Source organism: Mixophyes fleayi, chromosome 2, assembly GCF_038048845.1.
Source record: "Mixophyes fleayi isolate aMixFle1 chromosome 2, aMixFle1.hap1, whole genome shotgun sequence".
In the NCBI taxonomy this organism is placed as follows: Eukaryota; Metazoa; Chordata; class Amphibia; order Anura; family Limnodynastidae; genus Mixophyes; species Mixophyes fleayi.
In genome coordinates, this window is record NC_134403.1 from 88,203,661 (window position 1) to 88,227,095 (window position 23,435).

General features: G+C 41.0%; 1 protein-coding gene across 2 annotated transcripts in view; it reads left to right on the forward strand.

Moving 5' to 3' along the window:
* Positions 1-23,435, forward strand: part of ESYT1 (extended synaptotagmin 1) — a 79,122-nt gene that overhangs the window by 26,265 nt on the left and 29,422 nt on the right. For both annotated transcript variants that reach the window (XM_075199570.1, XM_075199571.1), the window contains exons 3-11: positions 8,775-8,816; positions 16,790-16,924; positions 18,176-18,249; positions 19,115-19,187; positions 19,306-19,395; positions 20,260-20,315; positions 21,312-21,432; positions 21,789-21,965; positions 22,610-22,692. In XM_075199570.1, coding sequence (XP_075055671.1) covers positions 8,775-8,816; positions 16,790-16,924; positions 18,176-18,249; positions 19,115-19,187; positions 19,306-19,395; positions 20,260-20,315; positions 21,312-21,432; positions 21,789-21,965; positions 22,610-22,692 — 851 coding nt within the window. The remainder of the gene's footprint in view (positions 1-8,774; positions 8,817-16,789; positions 16,925-18,175; positions 18,250-19,114; positions 19,188-19,305; positions 19,396-20,259; positions 20,316-21,311; positions 21,433-21,788; positions 21,966-22,609; positions 22,693-23,435) is intronic.

The window sequence follows — 23,435 nt, forward strand, 5'->3', positions numbered from 1 at the left end:
TCAAGCGCCAGGGAGTTATACCAATTTAAGTTACATTACTTAATTAAAGGCATCATTATTTATTTCACAATATATATATTTATCTCTATCTCCTATCTCAATATCCTAGCGATAACATAAGAGGGATTGTGCGCAAGACACCGTGGGCTACTGCTGGTGACTAACGCCAGTGGTGACCCCTTGATGCACAGGGTGAAGCACTATATCTGGCGAGTGATTTTCCCAGAGATGGAGCTTTTTGCCCTTTAAGAAATAGGGCCCTTTGTGTGATAAATGTCTTTCTCAGTGACTTGTTCTAATTGAGATGAGCATCCCTGTTTGTGCAGGCAGCTTGCACATAAGTTCACTTTGCATTTTACAGCATTTAGAGAAAGTTACAGCTAGAGATAAAAGGTTTGCTCATAGCTTCATGTTACTACAGATACGTCTTGCTTCATTCTCCTGTAACAGATACTATATCTGTATTTGCCTTTATGTAACCACTGCTTCCACATCATGCTACAACCTTTCTGACTGTAATAATGTGATATCCTCATAGTTCTGCCATGTTAAATGTTACTTCAACTTATTTTGAAGTAGGTGGATAGACCTGGAGATGTGGAGGCACGTCTACAAAGAAAGGGTGACGGAAGTCGGGACAGCCCGCTGAACGCTGCATGGTGACGTGAAGCACTACATCATTTTGCGGGGAATACTTTGCAGGAGACATATTGGAGAATTGGGTTACATTTAAAATTTTGGGTAAAAGGACTATTTTAACCAGGCTAACCCATTCAAGGATTGAGTGTGGAAGGATAAACCATTTATATTGAGACTATCAAATCTACAGGAATCTATACATTCTTAAACGTAGGAACGTCACCTGGGCTTTCCACCTCAATTGTGAGGATTTGAGAATATTTCCAGTTAATCCTGGCACCAGAGAAAGTGTAAATTCTGTAGTAATACGAGAACAATAGCATTAGCCAGTAAACGATTATTGAAACTTTCAGTGATGTCAACTTTAGAAAGACCAATCGCCCCATAATTATTATTATCTTTAATTTATAAGGAGCCACAAAGGGTCTGCAGCGCCATACATGACATATACAGAAAACAGTGGGCTATGATACAGGAAGTACACTAAATAAATATATATACATATATACATAGACACAGGTAACATGGTAGTGCAAATCAAATTATTTCTGGGACAATGAGTGAAAGTGATGGTAGAAATCAGCGAGAAGTAGGCCGAAGCTTAAGAAAATAGGGCTAGGGTAGCAGGCCAAGAGGTAGAGAGGGTGATGGAATAGTGGAAGGAGCACACAAGGAAAGAGGGCTCTGCTCCTGAGAGCTTACATCCTAAAGGAAAGAGGGAAACACAAATAGGGTGGTACTAACTGGGGGAGAGAGCCGGGACAAGGGAGATAGGAGGAGGACTAATAGACTTGAATAAAGAAGTGAGTCTTGAGGGCACGCTTGAAGCCTTTGAGAGTAGATGCTAACCTGATGAAACGTGGAAGATCGTTCCACAGCTGGGGAGCAGCCCAGGCAAAGTCCTGGAGACGGGAGTGAGAAGAGGTGAAGTAGTGAGGCGGCGGTCACAGGCAGAGCGAAGGGGGCGGCTAGGAGTGTAGGGAAGGGAGGTTTGATTAAGAGCTTTAAAGGTGAGGAGTTTAAATTTAATTTTGTAGGCCATGGGAAGCCAATGTAGTGATTGGAGGAAGACCGCAGAGGTAGAATGGCGGGAGAGAAAAATGAGGTGGGCAACAGCATTGAGGATAGACTTAAGAGGGTTAAGGTGAGAATCGGGTAGGCCACAGAGAAGGAGGTTACAGTAGTCAAGGGGAGAGATTACAAGCGAGTGAACAAGGATTTTCGTAGCTTCCGTGATGAGAAAGGCTTCTGTGATGAGAAAGGGGTGTATCTTGGATATATTCTGAAGTTGGAAGTAGCAGGATTTTGAGAGGGACAGAATGTGGGGTTTGAAGGAGCTGGAGGAATCAAGGATAACCTCAAGGCATCTGCATTGAGGGACAGAAACAAGGGTAGTGTTATTAGCAGAAATAGAGAGGGGGGGAGGCGGGAGAGTCCTGGAAGGATGGAAGCCGATAAGTTCAGTCTTGGAAATATTGAGTTTAAGCCAAGATGAGATGGCCGAGCGACAGCAAGAGACGCGAGACATAAGGGAAGGGGAGAGGTCAGGGGGTGAAAGATAGATTTGGGTATCATCAGCATAGAGGTGGTACTGGAGGTCAAAGGAGCGGATGAGGACACCAAGGGAGGAGGTGTAGAGGGAGAAAAGCAGGGGGCCAAGAACGGAACCTTGAACGCCAACAGGTAAGGGAAGGGGGGGCGGGGTGTAGAGTCATGTGTAGAGACTAAGAAGGAGCGGTTGGTGAGGTAAGAGGAAAACCAGGAGAGGACTCCGCATAAGCATATCTAGCTTCTGCACTGCTTCACAAAAGGATGTGCACTGGTACGTTTACTCAGTATTTTGCTATGAACACCTTCACTATTTTAAACTCCATCCCTCGCTCTGTGCAAACTTCCTCTGTGAACACCACCGTCTTGCTTTGTAAGCCCATTCTCATTGGTGGACAGCTAGGCTAATTTGAGAAAATCAATCAATTAGTTTTAATTATATGTCGTTTTTACACCCTAATGGTCCTGCCAGCTTTGTAGGCACCTTTATTTATACAATGCCATTTACTTGTATGCTATATAAAAATGTGATTAGTTAAAATATTGGTAAATGTGAGATCCTTATAACATCAGAGGTCATAGTCATATTTAATACACTTTATAATTCCTCCAATCTTTTAACAGATAGCGCTGGACCAACGTCTTTTAATATTCACCCACTCACAATGGAGGCAGCCATTTTGTGAGCAGACCAATGTTTATGATGCAGCCTATTAATTTGCAAGTACTTTGTGAGGTGGTTGTGGCTCAGAGTAACATGTGATGTGATTACTGCATTCTCATGCATATTAGGCCAGCTTCCAAAATATCTGCCTCCACTACGTGTGTTCTGGGCTTAAGGGTGCTGAACATCTACCCGTGAGACCGAGAGACTTGGAGACCCCAGTTTGAATCCCAGTCATCTCCTTGTGATCATGGATCATCATAGTTTATTTATAATATGCCACAGATTCCGCAGCACCGTGGATAAGTCTCCCTGTGTCCCTGGTACCAACAATAGATTGTATGTGACTGGACAGGACAGGGAAATGACCTGAGCAATTCTGTGTGTGGCTTTATATACTAATTGTTCCATTTCAGTGTAAACTGTGGTTTTACAATAGCACAAATGAAATGCTGCTAGCTCTATGTCCTGCACCTTGAAGAGGATGTGGTATGTAACCACAGCTCCTTTTTAAATGCTTTGTGTGGACTGTTTTGATTGTATTTGTTTTGCCCATTGTTTGTGTTGTACCTTGGTTTCCATGGTTCAAACCACTGAAACTGAAGAAAAACGGTTTTCTGGGCGTGGCAGGAAATCTGCATCATCTTATATTCAAGTTAAAGGGGTTTATCACGTCAAGATTAATTCAGTTTTTTAAGAAAAAAATAATCCGAGTAGCCTGCACAAACCACGCAATGCATCACATGATTGCTGTAGTTCGTGCTATGGTATGCTCAGGCATTATTGCTTACGTCACACTTCAACAAATCCTAGACACAAGTCACTATGGTGACCAAGGAGCAATATCTGGAGAGTGGGAACAAAGACTCTCCATCATCATCATCACCATTACCATCGATTTATTTTATTTAAAAAGCGAGGCATATTAAACAGCATTGTACATAGAAGATATCATGACACAAACAAATTACATACTTGACATGAAACAAAATGAAAAGATGGCCCTGCCCAAAAGAGCTTACAATCTAAGAGGTGTGGAGCAAACTTCATACATAAGGTAGCAGAAGAACAATTGTAGCCTCTAGTTAGAGCTGTGCTTCCAGTGGCACATGACCAAATGTTGGCCTGTTGTTGGTGGAAAGCTCTTATTTTACCCTCTCCTCTGAATACTTGTTTTCGGTAGGATAATATAACAGGCTCCAGACTGGGGAAAACAGGGAATGCTGAGTGGTGGGAATATGGAGCAGTAAATACATGCTGGATTTTCGCTACAGAGCACCATATAAGGCCCAGCATTGTAATAATTACCAGTAGTGCAGCACAGCCAGTGCACGTTTGTAAGCACTAGTATGTCATATACCTTGTGCCTGAAGGTTAGCTTGACTCTGTTTGGCAGTTGATCAAAGTACTTTCTCCACCATTTTACAGTCCTGTGCTACAACCCTCAATCAAGTTTTCTCTTTCCAGTGAGGTTGGCCAAGTACCATGAGCATTAAACTTCATAAACATTCTTAGGTGGAAACGGAAGCATCAAGGTCTCTGGATATTTGTAGCCTTGATATTGTCCATGCTTGGCCACAGTCTTCTGTCTGACCTTCTCAGACAATTATCTGGCTATCTTTCTTTCCTCCATATTCAATGTAGTATTTACAGTGAAAAGGTGCCAATAAATTCAACCGGCCAATTTAAGGATTTATGTGTGGAATAAACAGCTTTTCTGCTTTTTGTGTTTTAATCAACTGGAAAATAAAAACTAATACATACGTGGATACCAAAATAACAGTTTTCTGGAAGAAATGGTGCATTATTAGAACAAACAGCAAAGGTGCAAATATATTTGGCCACGACTGTGTATAATCTTAGATTGGTAAATGCGACTATAATTTTAAATGGAGCCCCTTAACCCCAAAAGCACTCAAACTCTACCTGCTATATCAGAGAATGACCTACATCCTAGCATAACAACCTGCCGCAGAGGAGTGAAACACCATATTTATCAGGTATAAATGCCAGTTATTTCATGCACAGTGTAACCTCAGTAATATACAGCCATTACTATATGTTAATGTACAATTGTGACCTTACTTGCTCTTTAATATTGCAAATACTTTGGTATTTGTATACAGATCTCAATGAATGCAAAGATTGGTGATGTAGGTAACGTTTGGTTCTGGATGGCAGTGAGTAAGTGAGGCTCGGTAAAATGATTTGTCAGTCTCTGCAATACACTGGGGAGGGACACTGCATCGCTGTTCTCTATAACGGAATTTGGGAGATGGCTCAGCTCCAATCTACTAGGCCTCATGCGCTGATAACAAAGTGGGCATGTGCGGCCTCTACTGTGTAATAGACAGACCACTTTTAAAAATAAATTATTGGCACTGTTTAACTACTTAAATGTACATGTGTGCATTTCTTTTCCATTGGAATTAACATTCTATTTTAAAAATATTCTTGTGCCCTTTAAGGATGCTGCATAAAATGGGCAATAATAATACATGTAATCAAATATTGTACTTGACTACTATTGTATGATTTTTTTATTCTTTTACTATTTTCTTAACTTAGTTAATGAGTTCCATGATAATGCAATATACTTATTTTTAGGCGGTTGTTAATCTAATTACATATTTGCTGTACTATGAATGAATTCCCTGGAGTGCACTGGGTCAGGCCTGTTAGCCAGACATGATGTCAGCCTCTGTGATTAGGAATTGAAATTCCTTTCTTGCAGCAAAGAAATGCAGCCCTGTTGCTGTTGGTAATTATGTGTAGCTTTTAATTTGAAACAGTAGGCATTAGATATACATAGACATCATGTCTGCTTTGGGGCAGCACAATGACTAGCATTTCTGGGGCCAGAGGTTTTGTTGCAACCATAGCACTGTATGCAGTACATATATTCTCCTAATACTTATGTGGATTTTCTCCCACAGTCCAAGCGGTAGGTTAACATTCATGTTTATGTGGTAGGGAATTTAGACTGTAAGCTCTGGGGCAGGGACTGTAGTGAATGATTGCACATTCTCTGTAAAGTGCTGCAGAATATGTTGGCTCTATATAAATAAAGGTTAAACAATAAATAATTCATGCAGCTAATCGCATTTATATTGGGGCAGCATGGTAGCTAAGTGGTTAGCACTTCTGCCTCACAACGCTGGGGTCATGAGTTCATTTCCCGACCATGGCCTTATCTGTGTGGAGTTTGTTCTCCCTGTGTTTGCGTGGGTTTCCTCCGGGTGCTCCGATTTCCTCCCACACTCCAAAAACATACTGGTAGGTTAATTGGCTGCTATCAAAATTGATCCTAGTCTCTCTCTCTCTCCTCTCTCTCTCTCTCTCCCCTCTCCTCTCTCCCCTCTCTTCTGGTGTTCAACTTAAGCTGCTGGTCCAGTTCTTTGTAGACATGATCTGTATCAAGGATCAGAATCGGCAGATATTTCACCCAGCAGCTCTACTTTTCCGCTTTCACACAAGTAACTTCCGTTTCCTTATACACTGATGGTATCATAGGCACAAGATAGTCGCATCTTGGCAGCAAATCAACAAGCGGAAACCAGTTTCAAGAACTGTGTGTACCACAGTCAAGAATCTTCTCTTTGTACTTTATCCTGTTTCTCCTATTTTTTATTTTTACACTATTTCTAACTAATTGTTTGTTTGGACTTAATTTTTTTTTTATGTAGAAGCTATATGGATATGTCATTCTGCACACAACACCTAATTATTACCAGCTGTACTTGTATTGTTATTATTATTAATGTCATTAAGGGGCAGCTGCCACATGGATTGGCCTAAGTAATATAAGCCATAAACCAGTCTGGATAGGATAGCAAATATGTAAAGTACTAATAGAAAGAGAGTAGAAGGAATTTATACATAAAGGTGGAACAATTCGATTCATGATGGTACAAATTCATATATAGATACATTGGGCCTGATTCATTAAGGAACATAAATGCCCATATGTGCTGTATTTTGCATTAAATTGCTCTGTGCATTCCCAGAAATGGACTATACACCAGAGAACACAAGTGTATGCAATTTGTCTTCGAGAACAAACAACACTTAGGATAGCCTATGATTTCATGGGCAGAACAGGCAGGGGATGGGCATATGCACGTAGTCAGTTTACGTTAATGGTGTGCCAAGCTTGAGCGTGCTCAGCAGCATCTGGTTCAACCTTGGGCATCTCTAAGGTCAGTGTTCTTTAGTTGTATCACTTGTACCAGCTACAGGTCAGGTGTACGTGCCGAGCGATAGTGATGATCGTGGAGTATGTATACTAGAACATGCAATCAGGAACAACTGTAAGAATGCATTTTATGTACAGGAGACAGTAACATAATAATGTATTTCATGTGACAACAATTGAAATTTTTTTTTTTTTCTGTTTTTTTTTTTTTCTGTTTTTTTTTTGTGTGCGTTCTGCTGGGATTCTATACTCCATAGATGTTTACTGCAGTGTATGTTCTGTCTCAATACGGCAAGTGCCATATAGGCAGAGTGTAACGTGATCCGTATTCAACAAGAGACATTTCTTCAGATCCACTTGTAGTTGAATATGGACGTAATTGTGCCCGAATTACATGCGTTTTTTAAAAAAAAGTACACATTACGTTCATTTTGCGTGCCTTAATGAATCGGGTCCATTGAGTTCCCATTAGAATGTGTAACACCCAAGACATACCTGCCAACATTCCCAAATGAAATATAAGAACACATTAGGCCCCATCCCTGATCCGTCCAAGCCGCTCCCACCTCCAGTAAAGTTTGTCAGTAGGCCACCGTATGCTTAAGGATTTATAAGTGGACACTTACTATGCACATTTTTTTGCTAGAATTCTTATTGTAGTGTATGTAAAACAGACAAAGTTACAAAAGCACATAACATTGAAAGAAATAGAAACCTATAGGTCTGTTTGATAAAGAGAGGAAAGCCTTAATCCTGGCTAAGACAGGTATTTTAGCCAGAGATGAAGGTTCCGTCCAAAGACATCAAAGGGTCACTGCAGGTGATAGCAGTGCTATTGTTGGCGGTTAGATACGCCGGGTTTCAACGTCCATAGCTCCCCCATCCAATGCATGTGGAAGCGTATTTAACAAGTTTTATCGGCGGTCAGTTTGGCGATAACTGTAGAAAATTAATGAAATGCTTTATTCTGTGGATAAAACTTTTTTTTTTTTTTTCAATGATTAATATTTTTTTAATAGATTTTATATTTTTTTTTTTATATAACAACAATTATTGTTTTATTTATTATTGTTTTTACTAAGTGGAAGTGTGCATAAGTGAACCACCTAGCTGGGTCATACATATCTCTTCAGAGTAGCCGACAAGCTGTCTCAGAGCAGTGTTAATGGTAAATTGCGGCGACAGGGGATTTATGGAGCATTTTCATAAACAGACTCCATAGTGCCGGTTATATATCCTACTTATTCATGTGAGAGACGTGACTAAGCCGCTTGTGCTGCACACAAGGTCCATTCTTACACATGTTTCATATACTGCGAGAGGACATTCTAGTGACTGACATTATAACCTCTCCACTGTCAGTTTGCTATTAGGCAGATCCTCTCTGTGCAGTACTGCATGCAGGATTATTTGTACTGCATTGTCCTTCATGGAATGTTTACTGAACCTGTTTATGATGTACTATTTGCATTGTAAATGTTCCTCTTCAATAAATATTAGCTTATACACAAGAATATAAATTGTAGTGTGTTGTTACTCAATATTGAATAATGGGGACAATTCCAAGCACAAGTCTTTAAAATTTGGGACTGGCCCTGAAATTTAGGGACCATGGTGACCTTCCAACCCTAAACACCTTTCCATTGCTGCCATTTGCTTTATTTTTAGCCAATATCTATGAACAAAGTCTGATTCATTGGTTTACATTGTTTTCTTATGTTTCTGCAGGTCACCTTTCCTGATGTAGAGAAAGCGGAATGGCTGAACAAGGTAAGGTAAATGTATGCCATGCAACTGTGTGACTGTTGGGAGTCGCTGTGAATATAATTGCAGATGAATGTTGTACAGTTGTAATAAGGGCACATTGCAGGATATTTAGAATTAACTGGCTGTTCAAACCTGCGATTGTTCATTGTGCTGCGTTGTAATAAGATGGCCTAGCAGACATGCAAAGAATTTGGCAGATCAGTCAGTGAGTTGTGACAGTCTGCAGGCTTATCTATGAGCAAGGAGGGATGGTGGTCCATACAGTGTCGGACTGGGACATGAAGGGCCCACCGGGGGAAATGCAGCGGTAGGGGCCCACTACAATGGGGTGTGGCCAACTGTAAGAGGGGTTGTGGTCAGTCATTAAAGGGGATGGGGTCAGCCCATGGAGGACAACGTATAGCACCATCAGGGCCTGATTAAGGGTAATGGCCTCCCTAGGCTAATACGGCCGCAGCGCCCCCCCCCCCCCTCCTCCGAATATATAGGTGTATAGGAGCACTCCTGAATATGAATGTTCAGGTGTATTCTCCAGCATTCAAATTTAGACAGATTGTGCCATTGTCTCTTACCTGTTCTTGCTCTTCTCTCTTGCAACTTTGTTATCCTCTCGCTGGCTTCTGGAAAGTTGGCGTCCTGTTTTGAAAATGCAAAAATGTATTGTAATGCAAACCCTGAATGATTAGGCCCTTTAGTTAAAACAAAACACTCCATTATGACCAGCTAAAAGTACCCATTGGACAGGCATATATAAGCAATATCTGAATATTTGTTGTCAATCAAATACAAACCTCTACCAGCCCCATCTCACTAGTATTAAGTATTCTAGTTATTGCTAAGACCACCCATGTGACCACCACAAAATCATGAGATTCTGCCCCCCAAAGCTGCTCTATTTTTTAAATACCCCTGCAGCCATTTTCCTTAACCACAACCCCCCCCCCCACAGCCATTTTCCTTAACCCCCTTGCAGCTATTTTCCTTACCTCCACTCTGTAGCTATCCCCCCCGTCACATCAAAACTCCCCCAGTCACATATATCAGCCCCCCTCCTCTGCCCTCCTTCATACATATCATCCTCTCTCCCTCCCTATAGATTTTCATGGCAGCCCCCCCCTCCCACCCTATAGATTTGTATGACAGTCCCCCTCTCCCTCCCTATACATATGCATGACAGTCCCCCCTCTCCCTCCCTATAGATATGCAGGGTAGTCCCCCCCCCCTCCCTATAGATATGCAGGGTAGTTCCCCCCCCCTCTCTATAGATATGCAGTGTAGTTCCCCCCCCCTCTCTATAGATATGCAGTGTAGTTCCCCCCCTCCCTATAGATATGCAGGGTAGTTCCCCCCCTCCCTATAGATATGCAGGGCAGTTCCCCCCCCTCCCTATAGATATGCAGGGCAGTTCCCCCCCCTCCCTATAGATATGCAGGGCAGTTCCCCCCCCTCCCTATAGATATGCAGGGCAGTTCCCCCCCCTCCCTATAGATATGCAGGGCAGTTCCCCCCCCCTCCCTATAGATATGCAGGGCAGTTCCCCCCCCCCTCCCTATAGATATGCAGGGCAGTTCCCCCCCCCCTCCCTATAGATATGCAGGGCAGTTCCCCCCCTCCCTATAGATATGCAGGGCAGTTCCCCCCCTCCCTATAGATATGCAGGGCAGTTCCCCCCCCCCTCCCTATAGATATACAGGGCAGTTCCCCCCCTCCCTATAGATATGCAGGGCAGTTCCCCCCTTCACTTACCTGTAGTTGTGCCAGCGTCGCTCCTCTCCTCAGATCAGCAAATAGGAAGTGAAGACGTCCTGCTTCCTGTCTGCTGCACAGCAACAGGCAGCCTGGGTATTGGCTGTGTGTTGCTAACCACTGACCAGCAATGCTTTTGATCGTCGAAGCTTAGAGTTTAAATTCCCTAACATAAACACAAACAGACCAAAAGAGACCAAGGTCAATTTAATAGCAGCCAATTAACCTACTAGTTTGGGAGTGTGGGAGGAAACCGGAGCACCCGGAGGAAACCCACGCAAACACGGGGAAAACATACAAACTCCCCACAGATAAGGCCATGGTCGGCAATTAAACTCATGACCCCAAGGCAGAAATGCTAACCACTGAGCCACAGTGCTGCTCAAAACAAGGCATTTCAACAAACTAGACAGTAATAGACATCAATTGATACACAACACTCTTGTGCTTGTACCATCGCAACACAGGGCTAAAAACAACTATCATACATATAGGCCAGTATACACATGGCAAATATTGGTACACATGCACACAGACCTACACCTCCTAACATTTGTACATATCAATTGGAACAAAATAAGCCCCATCACTGATAGCTACTCCTCCTATCTGTCCAAGTCACTTCCTGATTCAATTTCAAACATGCACTGGTTACAGCAAAGTCACAAACTTTAGGGAACTGAACATTTTGACTGTCTCACCAAATATGGGACTATGGAGAGGTACGTGGACGTTTTTTATAAAATCTGTAAGGGTCTAAGCAGAAAGTGGAAAGCCTCAGGAAGCCATACTCCAAATTAATAACAATGGGTCAGGGAGAAAATCCAGTCCTTTTGGGAGCGCTGCAGTGAATTGGATGACAGTGGGTGATGAAATGGCACTGCCCAGTTTTGCTAGGGCCATGTTTTTTTTTCAGTTTATCATGACGTTACACAAATATTTTTTCGCACATACATCAAATGTGGTAACCTTCATATACACTGTAGAAATCAGTTGTCAAAGTATAAATCAAGAAGTGTCGATATGGGAGATGTAAGTGAATGGTGTCCTGGTTTCCGCCAGGGCCCCCTGTAGCTTCTAGGAACTTGATAGTTTGAATTCATTTTAGATGCTTTTTATCACTAGGGACAGATAGACTGATGTGAATGAGTTCTCTGTACAGCGCTGCGGAATCAGTGGCGCTATATAAATAAATGATGATGATGATGATATTAAATGCAAGGCTATACCGTCTGTGTCCATCTGCGCACATTTCCCTTACACTCCCCCTCCCCCTTTGTGTGCTGTCCATTCTTTGTGGTTAGTGCTCTCTCCCCTCATAGTGTACACAGAAAACAAATGCTATAATACAGCACTAGAGATCAACCATTCATCATATGAAAACCACAATATAAGGGTATAGACTAAATATTAATATATCCATGAAGCACTATAGAAACCACAAATTTATTAGCATAAAAATATATGCACATTTAAAATATTACATAAATCTAATCACACTCCCTACACTCTAGACACTGGCAAATAAAAACAGGTTTTTAAAAAATGATCTATCCACAAAATGTACAATCAATAATAATCCAATGCCACTACAAAGGACAAAAGCAAAACATTAATATTAAATCATATAGCAGATGCAATCCTATAAGGACCTAACTGTCTCAATGTGTTTTATTCTGATTACGATATGCTTCTATAGGGAATAGAGTCCCAAAATTGATTGAAAATATGGAACATGATATAAACAGTGAATTTGGTACTAGTTTATTAGGAATCCATTCATTGGTCAGCTGCAATAGGATCCTTTTATAGAGGCACTGAAGACATATATCACCATGAAGCCATTCTAATTTATCTCCCTCCCTCCGAGGTCACACAGTGGAGAGTTCTAGAGAAGTTTGCACGATTTATTACACTTACTGATTACACGGACTCACACTGCAGTTAGGACGGCAACTTTATGACTACAGGACGCCTGCAACTACAGCAGAAGGAGTAATCTGAGATCTGTGTCACTGTGAAGCATTTCTGTCTCGGGAGCAGGAAGTGTTCTCACGTGCTGGCTGTAGGGAAGGATTTATTAGTTTGACAGTCTCCGTTTCATATGTAAACTGACCACAACTCAGTAATTCTCTGCTCCGCCCCACCAACAAAGAGGGCGGGGTTATCAGGTAACAGGGCCTCCCGGGGGATAGACCGGCTCCCCGGCAGCCAGTCCGACACTGGGTCTATATATATATATATATATATATATTATTCAACCCCATCCAAATATTGTAAAATAAAACGATGTAGTTTGTACAGCCTGGAAATCTTCAAACATAACAAGCCGGTCACACACATTCGATGGGAGTCAGAGGGAATAAGGATGGGAGAGGGAGTGCTAGACTACTTCAATTATTTCTATAATAGAGTTCCCTTAAGCAATTTTTTTTTTTACTTATTAAATGTATAAAGAAAGAAAAGTAAGGTGTGTGTGGTTCTGTCTTTATATGTTGTGCTATACCATGTCTTATACTAAACCTTATGTGTATCCAGTAGATCATGAGTCATCTCTTCCATAGTTCAGATTTGCTCAATTTGAGCTAAACTAAGAAATGGCTGCACCGCTGTTCTTAATTGTCATAGACTCAATCTCATCAGGATAGGTACCAAGGGATTGGCGAATAGCAGATGTGCTGTTGTTTAAAAAGGGGACGAGATCACAACCAGGGAATTATAGACCTGTAAGCCTGACATCAATACTGGGGAAACTACTGGAAGGTATATTAGAGAATAGTATTCAGGATTACTTGGTGCACAATAAGATTATTAGTGGGAATCCACATGGATTTGTGAGGGATAGGTCATGTCAAACTAATCGAATTAGTTTCTACGAGGAAGTTAGTGGGAACTTAGACCAGGGGGTAAATGTATCAAGCTGAGAGTTTTATGGCGGGTTTGAAAAGTGCAGATGTTGCCTATAGCAACCAATCAGATTCCGGCTGTCATTTTATAGAATATACTAAATAAATGATAGCTAGAATCTGATTGGTTTTTCAAACCCGCCAGAATACTCTCAGCTTGATACTTTTACCCCCAGGGCTGCACAGTAAATGTGGTCTACTTAGATTTTGCAAAGATCTTTGGATACAATGCCACACAAGAGGTTGGTTAAGGGAACAACATTTGTACTTTGATCGAAAACTGATTAGAGAAAAGGAAACAGATAGTTGTGATTAATGGAACATTTTCTAATTGGTCAAAAGTTTTAAGTGGAGTACCTCAAGGGTCCGTGCTGGGGCCACTCCTTTTTAATATATTTATTTATGACCTTGGTGATGGTTTAGAGAGCAAAGTTTCCATTTTTACAGATGACACTAAGCTCTGTAAGGTAATAAAATCAAAGCAAGATATATCTTCTCTACAGAGGGACTTAAGTAAAATGGAGGATTGGGCGGCCAAATGGAATGAGGGTTAACATAGATAAATGTACGGGATCAAAAACAAACACGCAATCTAAAATGGGATTTATTTAGGGGAATCTATTATGGAAAAGGATTTGGGAGTGCCCATAGACAGTAGACTTAGCAATAGTGCTCAATGTCAAGCTGCAAGGGCAAATAAATTATTGGCAGGCATAAAAAGGGGCATGGATGCAAGGGAAGACAGTATAATTTTGCCACTGTATAAATCGTTGGTAAGACCTCATCTTGAATATGGGGTACAGTTCTGGGCACCACTCTAAAAAAAATATATATTTTGGATCTAGAAAGGGTTCAGAGAAGGGCGACTAAATTGATAAAGGGTATGGAGTCATGTTATGAAAAAAGGTTAGCCAGTTTAGGCCTCTTTACTTTAGTATAGAGGCATCTAAGTGGAGATATGATTACTATGTACAAATACATTAAGGGTCAATACAGAGAACTTTCATGGGGACTTTTTACCCCAAGGACCATACACAGGATACGCTGTCACCCACTAAGATTAGAGGAGAGGAAGTTTTACAACCAGCAAAGGAAAGGGTTCTTTACAGTAAGGGCAGTCAAGATATGATATTCACTGCCAGGGAAGGTTGTGATGGCAGATTCAATTGATCACTGTGGAATTAGTGGCACTATATAAATAGATGATGATGATAATATGTTTAAGAAAGGATTAGGCAAATTTTTTGTGGAAAAGTGTATCCAGGGATACGACTGTTAATTAAAATGAAGGATAGTAGTGGATATAGGGGAAAAAATAGGACTGCAATATTGGGTCTGGACGGATTTGTTCCGATTAAAACAGATTGGCGGCTTAATCTGGATCAATTTCAAATATAAGTGAGTGATCGCAGGAGATCCAAAATAGGTTGAACTTGATGGACTGGTGTCTGGTTCTCCTGGTGGACAGGAGAACCAGATGTGTAGCAGTGTTCCCCTGTTTTGTAAACATCGCCAAGTGGGAGAGCTGGTCTAGCTGTGGCCAGCACTGGGTCTTTAACAAAGTCATCTTGTGGCGGGAGGTTCATTTAGCATAACAAAACTCTCCACCTAGTGCAAACTATTATTGGTTAAATTGCTCAAGGACATCACAAGATCTACAGTCCCTATCTGTACATGGCGTAATGATAATTAGGTGACTTCACTCAGCGAAGGTGTTGAAGTCCTTATGGTCCTCTGGGATTGCTTAGGTGATATAGATTTGGCTCCGTAGGGTCCCAGTCTGGCAGTGTGATGTTGGGTAACTAATTCCGCAAGTATACAAGGAGTAGATAGTGCTTATCCCTGTGTGGTTAGTATACTCTTTTCTGGTTCTGAGCTGTGCCGTGACATGCTCCAGAGGCCAATATTGGTGTCTTGTTAGATTTATACTTGAGCATGTCTGTGTTATAGACTCTGCAGCTTAGGTTTTGACCAGTGTCCCCTACATTTGTTTAATGTCCATAGGTTTGCAGATAATATCTCTGGGCCTGTCTGGCAGTGATCCTGCTGGGGCATGAAGCCCTTTGTACTTTATCAAAGGGAACTCAATATTTTCTTAACATTTTCTTTTGGATAGATCAAAAGATAACCAAGATTTTCCAATGGCCTCTGCAAGCTCCTTCTCCAATAATCCTTTAATTCTCAAGTTGCTATGTTTGTTCTGATTATCTAGCCGGAGTTGAGGCGGTTTAATCTGTTCACCCTTGTGTATAGGAGTGTTTTGCAATGTGTACATAATGATCAGTGCTTTGCTGAACCTCTTCTACCTCCAGATAGATGCTGAGCATACTCGGCTGAATCAGCCCTCATCTCTGTACAGTCTGCTCTATGCAATTAACCTAGGTCGTCTGTGTTCTAAAATACTCTCTAGTAGATAAGGGTTTTGCATAAACCGTAGCAGGGGAGTACAGCTCAGGGACACTCACCATGTCCTCTGTATGTTCCTCTCCTCCAGAGGCTTCTTGATCTGTTGCTGGCTCCGACAGCTTGGCCAGTGCAATCTTTGTTTTCTGTAGCATCTGCTGTTGCTTTTGAGAAGGGTCAAAAAAATGGCCTAAATCAATTAATATGAAAATCTTGCACTTGTTTTTGTTGGATATCAAACCCCTCTAGTCATTTAGTCATTTCCCATTTTTGTGAGGTGGACAGAGCTCTTTATTCAAGCGTACATATTCCCTTGGCTCCTAGCCATGCCACCGCTTGGGCATGACTTGGCACCTTTGCTCATAGAGGATACAGGTAGAGCACACACAAAAAATAAAAAAGGTTGCAGTTAAGCCTGGTATCAGTCATATTGCATGTTATGTTCACAATGCACAAAAGGAGTCACATATACCACTGTGTCAGCCTGGTGTGTCCTTCCATAGTAATTGTTAGCATACATAGCTGTGCCTGTTATAAACATTATTATATCAAAACACCAACTAAGCATAATTTCTGAAACTCTGTATCTACTCTTAACTGTACTTTTGCTTTGAATTACTACGTCATGTTCAGATTTTGTATAGAAATGTTATGTTTCTGCTCTGATTTACATCTTTCTGTTATACACTTTCCTTTTCAACTATTGAAGTTTCTTTTGGATGCAACTCTGAAAAACAAATACTATTCCTGTATAAGCAAATCTCCAAAGCTTTATTGCATTGCACTGAAATGCCTGTGTTATTGGTTTGAGTGTTATTATTATATGACCAAGTCTGAAGCAGAATAAAATCCTGAAAATGGCTTGAGGCTATGAAGCATAGTTTGTACCATTTAGCTGATGCAAGAATTCTGATATTGCAGCTTGTGGCACAGATGTGGCCGTTTATTGGACAATACCTGGAGAAGATGCTCACAGATACTGTAGCACCTTCAGTCCGTTCATGTAATACGCACCTCTCCACTTTCCACTTCACAAAGATCAATCTTGGTGAGAAGGTAAGACATCCCAATACCTACATGTATTACTCCCCAATACCTACTTATTGTCATGAAGGTTCAATCTGCACGATCACAACACCTAACTTCATTGAAATGTATACACACTTTAATATTAATGTATAATTGCCAGGGACTAAGAATAGCTAAAGAGATTTGCATTCAGTATTACTGAATAGGAAGAATTACACTGTGCATTTGCTCAGCATGGAAATATAGGGACATTTCCAGGGATAAACAGGGGATGTCAAGGGAAATTATGGACGCTTGGTGACACGGTACCTAAATTTATATACATCTAACTTTAAACTATTAGGACCGCTGACTGCTTTGCCATGCACTAGCGACATTAGTTATATTTTAAGATATGTGAACTGTGATTAGTGATGTACCGCAGCTGTACCCTGCTCATGATGGACAAAATGCTTGACTTTAGCAATCATCGGTAGGTCTGTCTTTATTATTGGTAATATTTTGGTGAAAAATCCCAAACCTATTTAATATATGAAACATACAGGTAAATACATTACTCCGTTTTACACTGGCTTTCAAGGGCAGATTTGTTAAGCATTAAAGTTTAAATATATATTTTATCGCAAACCTCTACCATCTCCACCAGAACTCTTACATTGAACAAAAGACATAGGGCATAGAACAAATAGTACAAATGATAAAGCATAGCATGTCAGTTATGCTTCCTGCGATCACTGGGAATCTGCAGTCTGTACAGAGTAATTCCTTTACCTATAGTCAGTGTGTGCACACTGTGGCTTTCCTCTGTCCTGGAGTAATGCAAGATAGAGATGTACCACCCTCCTAAGCATTTTTTTTTTTAAATCTGCTTTAAAGAATGGGCTCCACCCTGAACAGACTAATTAAGTAAAAACATATTAATTTATTTATCCTAAAAGTACTTTTATTCTCTGCTGCTGTACTAATACAGTTGATAAATAATGATTAATGTGGATAAAATATCATCAAAATAATGAATCATATATCATATTCCCCATCTACAATAAACCCACCCATGAATTTCTGACTGAGGGGTATATTTACTAAACTGCGGGTTTGAAAAAGTGGAGATGTTGCCTATAGCAACCAATCAGATTATAGCTGTCATTTTGTAGAATGCACTGAATAAATGAAAGCTAGAATTTGATTGGTTGCTATGGGCAACATCTCCACTTTTCCAAACACGCAGTTTAGTAAATATACCCCTAAGTGGTCTGTAATTTCTTTTCTGCTGTTCAGGCACCGAAGGTGATTGGTGTTAAAGCTCATACGGAGATGGACAAAAAGCAAATTATACTGGACCTGAATATTAGGTAAGTGCCTTTAAAATACTTGTAAAACTCGTCCTACTCGTATAACAGACATTTTACAGTTTAGCCAAACAATAGAACATGAGAAAGTAACCACATATGTTTTCGCTAAAGACCTGTTAAGTTCTGTCCATAGAAGTCCTTCTCCTACTCTAGAACTATCCAGCATATAAAATAAAGAGGAGCAGTACTAGACATTGTACTTAGCATTAATTAATCATGATCTGATCAATTCTTACATTAGTCAAATTTAGTTTGTGCAGAATTTCTACATAATATATGCCTATTATGTTTTTCTGGTTGGATGGCTATTAAGCTACAGTTAAATATTTAACTCTTGCTGCTCAGGTACCAGCTATAATTCATGAGTGGGCAGCACGGTGGCTTAGTGGTTAGCACTTCTGCCTTACAGCACTGGGGTCATGAGTTCAATTCCTAACCATGGCCTTATCTGTGTGGAGTTTGTATGTTCTCCCCGTGTTTGTGTGGGTTTCCCCTGGGTGCTCCGGTTTCCTCCCACACTCCAAAAACATACTAGTAGGTTAATTGGCTGCTAACAAATTGACCCTAGTGTCTGTCTGTCTGTGAGTGTGTGTGTGTTAGGGAATATAGACTGTAAGCTCCAATGGGGCAGGGACTGATGTGAATGAGTTCTCTGTACAGCGCTGCGGAATCAGTGGCGCTATATAAATAAATGTTGATGATGAGATGCTGCATGCGGATATATGTTTGTTGTTGCCACCCTTTAGATTTAGCTGCCCTAGGACAAGGCTTGTTGGGCCTGTCCCCAATTCCATACTGTGGTCACTATTGCTGTCTGTACAGTTGTATGACTGTGCCTTATTGACCTGCCCGTTTCTCTCTACAGCTATGTTGGTGACGTTGAAATAGATGTGGAGGTGAAACGATATTTCTGTAAAGCTGGCGTTAAGGGTGTGCAGGTGAGTGAAGCACAAAAAGGAAATTTTGGCACAAAATTTGATAAATTGCAAGGTGAGATTTATAGCATTCTGTATCTTCTCCACTACTGTATGACACCATTCTGGTTTCTTTCGGCAGCTGCATGGAATGTTACGTGTCATCTTGGAGCCACTGATTGGCGACATCCCTATCGTGGGCGCCATAACACTGTTCTTCATACGGCGGCCGGTAGGTCAACAAATAAGCTGTGTATGTCTGTTAGAGATGTGTGTACATACATTTATTTCTGGGAGTAGTTGTTTTGCATTTTAACTGATAGGTCCCATGGAGACAGAAATCAAAGATAACACACAGGGCCAGTATCATTAAGGAAAGTAACAGGGAAAAAAAGAGGTGTAAATTTGCACCTTGGCAAAGCCATGTTGCATTGGGGGGGGGCAATTTAAAATGTGATGGCAGATTTATAGTTGGGATAAGGCATATATCATAGATCAACTTTAAATTTCAGTGTAAAATAAAGTTATCAAGTATTTGTGTGCTACATGAAAAAATAGCCAGTATGTTCTTTACATGCAAAATAATAAACTAACTAGCACCCCTTGCATTGTAACATGGTTTGTCCAGGAGCAAATTTACTTCTTTTTTCTGCTTTTCTGTCCTTAATGAATCGGGCCCATTGTATTTACAACTGTGTCATTTTCTAATTTTCTTCAATTGAAAACCATGTAATTATTACACAGAAATGTTCACATTGTGGGTTGTAAATATCAAAAGCTATAGATTAAATTATCATCAAGATTTAAGAGTGGAAAAGGATTAGTTTTGTTCCCTAAGCTCTTAACTGACGAAAGATCTTATTACACAATTCCACATGTTAGCTGCAAAGTAGTTTATTAACACCTTCCCTTATTTAGATATTTACATATATAACATTGTGGCTATTCATGTAGTGTTTATTTACCTGAGGTTGTTTTACTGCATTAATATTTACTATAATGGCAGCATGAGAGAACCCATATGGATACTGCAGATATACATTTCCTGTTTTTATATCTCTTGATAAATCCTCTCACTGTTGTCCTGTCTTGGTAGATGTTGGACTTGAATTGGACCGGGCTCACAAACTTACTGGACATTCCTGGACTGGAGTAAGTGACCTTCACTTTTATTGCTTAATACCAACTCTCATCCTCTGGTACAACAGAAATGCCCTTGCTAGGTATGACAGTGGCCTCCTAACCAGTCATTTCTCTGTTTAGGCAAACCTTCTAGTGCCAACGGGGTCTGCTCACACAGTCTGGGCAGATAGGTAATTGAGAAATACTAGCATGACCGGGCATCATACTGGGCACATACCCACTATGGAGGCATATACTTTGTAGGCTGAACCAATATTTGTGTGAACGTGTGACGTCCCTGAGGTCCAATACTTTAAAGCGCCCAGACTCGATGTCTCCATGATGCCACTAGTTCCTAGGCTGCATTGCCCCCATAATGTTACCGGCTCAGGCTTTTGCGTACAATGTGGGGGGGGTCAGTTGTACATATTTTCAGTGGGACCTTGCAATTTACTGCTTCCCTGAAATGTAATGTGCTTCCATTCCCAAGTATAATCTGTTTTGCCATAGAAACTTATTGTTGTGCACAAAACTGCTTTAGTTTCTTATTATATAAGTTGTTCTCTTGTCCCCTTAGATTGTACGCTCCTTTGAGCAGGGTCATAGGGTCATCTCTCCTCCTGTCTTCACCAGTTTTAACTCTGCTCTCCAGCTACCTAGCCCTCCTCCTCGAGGACCCTCTCCCCCCCCCCCCCCCCCCCCGTCCCATCTCGCTCCCTCCTCTCCCCTCGGTTCTCCCTGTCATCCTTGCCCTCCCTCTTTGGCTCCGTTGTATGCAGACCTTCCCCTCTCCCCTCCCCCGCCCTCTCTAGCTGTGCTTTGAGCTCACTGAGTTACTGCGCTTATTATTTACTGTACTGTGCTGTCTCATCTCGTATTGTAATTTAGTTTGTCCCTTTACGGCGCTACGGACACTTAGTGGCGCCCTATAAATAAAAATTAATAATAATAATATTCACATTGTGGACATATTTTTTTTTCTGTCTCTCTTCTATTTGTAACTTTTTCATATCGTCATTTCCTCAGTGCTATGTCGGATACAATGGTTATGGACATGATTTCTGGGTTTCTTGTTCTACCAAATCGCCTCAGTATCCCCCTTGCAAAGGATCTTCACATGGCAGAGCTGCGCTCCCCACTGCCTAGGGTAAGGTGTCTGTTCATGTTAAATGCATTAGGGTCATTACACCCTTTCCAAAGTCCTCAAATTTCCCGTATTTCAATTTTCGATTAATTTTTTTTGTATTCAGTTCTAACACAACTGTTCTTTATACCTATACATTACCTTAAGCCTCAGCTCCCAAATACATCATTAAAGGCTCCCAAATACATCATTTTACATATGCCACAAAGGTGCTTATCTTTTATAGCCTCATGCCCCTCACAAAGTACGTCCTTGCCTAGTGATGCCTTTGACTGGAGCGCGCATCACCCAGACTTTGCTTCCGTGTCCTCTGTATCATTCTGTTATGAAGTTGCAGATTACGTTCTACTTCCTTTCAGGGCATTGTGCGCATTCATTTGGTGGAAGCCCAGAAACTGCCTTCCAAAGATTTTCAAATGGGAGGAATTCTGTCAGGAAAGTCGGATCCTTACGCCATCTTGCGTGTGGGGACACAGGTCTTCACCAGCCGCATCATTAATGAAAATCTAAACCCTGTATGGAATGAGATGTATGAGGTATGAACATCTTCTGGAGCTCATTCCCTTTCACGTTCCATAGTTAGGTCATTGTCTGGAACTAGCACTCTTATGGTGACAGATAACCAATATAAGTCGTACAAATGTCCTTCCATGAAAGCGTTTCTGTATAGAATGGAGTTTGGAAGAAATGTTCTTCTCATTGTCTATTGGACTCCTAGGGGTAAATTTATGAAACTGCGGATAAGAAAAAGTGAATATGTTTTCTATAGCAGCCAATCACATTCTAGTTATCATTTATTTAGTACATTCTACAAAATGACAGCTAGAATCTGATTGGTTGCTATAGACAACATCTTCACTTTATCAAACCCGTAGCTTGATAAATTTACTGCCTAGTGTTTTTGATTTTATATGAAGATGAAGACAAGTTCTACTAGGCATATGTTGTATGTGTAATGCGGTTCCCTTGTATGATGAAGTGATTACGAACAATATGTGACTATGCAATATCCGAGGTTGATTTCTCACATCTGAACAACAGAATTTAAAAACAGCAGTCATGATGCATATAGATAGATAGATATCTATCTATCTCTGTTAATGTTAATTTGTATCTATGTATATTCCTATTTTCATTGTGGAGCACAACACTTATCATCAGCTGTTTATGTCCTGTGCAGGTTATAGTACATGAGGTGCCTGGCCAGGAGCTGGAAGTGGAACTGTTTGATAAGGACCCTGATAAAGATGACTTCTTAGGAAGGTGAGAGAAGCCTCCAAATTCAAAGAAATGTGGTTTGTGAACTGGAACACAAATTAGAGCTACACATTCAGATTAAAAGGCGGGTGATAGTCCTCCAACTGCTCATATGATTTTAAAATTAATGTTTCTGTCTCATTATCTTATCGTTTATTGATATAGCACTGTCATATTATGCAGTGATGTACAAAGATTATATCACCCATATCGCTCCTCTGGAACTTAGTCTAAATTCTCTACCCAGAAGCACACACACAAACCCGAAGGTCCATTTCTCAATGTCTGCAGCCAATTAGCCTACCTGTATGTATTTGGAGTGGGAGAGCAAACCAGAACACCAGGAGGAAACCCACACAAACATGTGGAGAACATACAAACTTCATGGGGCCCTGGTCATGACCCCAGCTCTGTGAAGTGCAGCGCTACCGTGTTCTTTTAGAAGTATGTGCAGAACGTTAAGTGTAACGGCACTTCATCCTGCATGCTAGTAAATGTCCGCCAATCTGGCAATGCTGCATGCAGCGTTTCCAGGGAGGTGGATTGTGACTTGCACAAAATGAGAGTAACTTACTCTTTAAAAAGAAAAAAGCCTGGAAAAATGGCGCATTTCCACCTATATACAGAGCCATACACATCTTGAGGTGCTCCCGACTCCAGATCAGCAGCATACGCACGTGGTTTGCGACAAGTGACCATAATCAGGGGGTATTTTTCTGCCCTATAGCATAGACATATACTAGTCCACT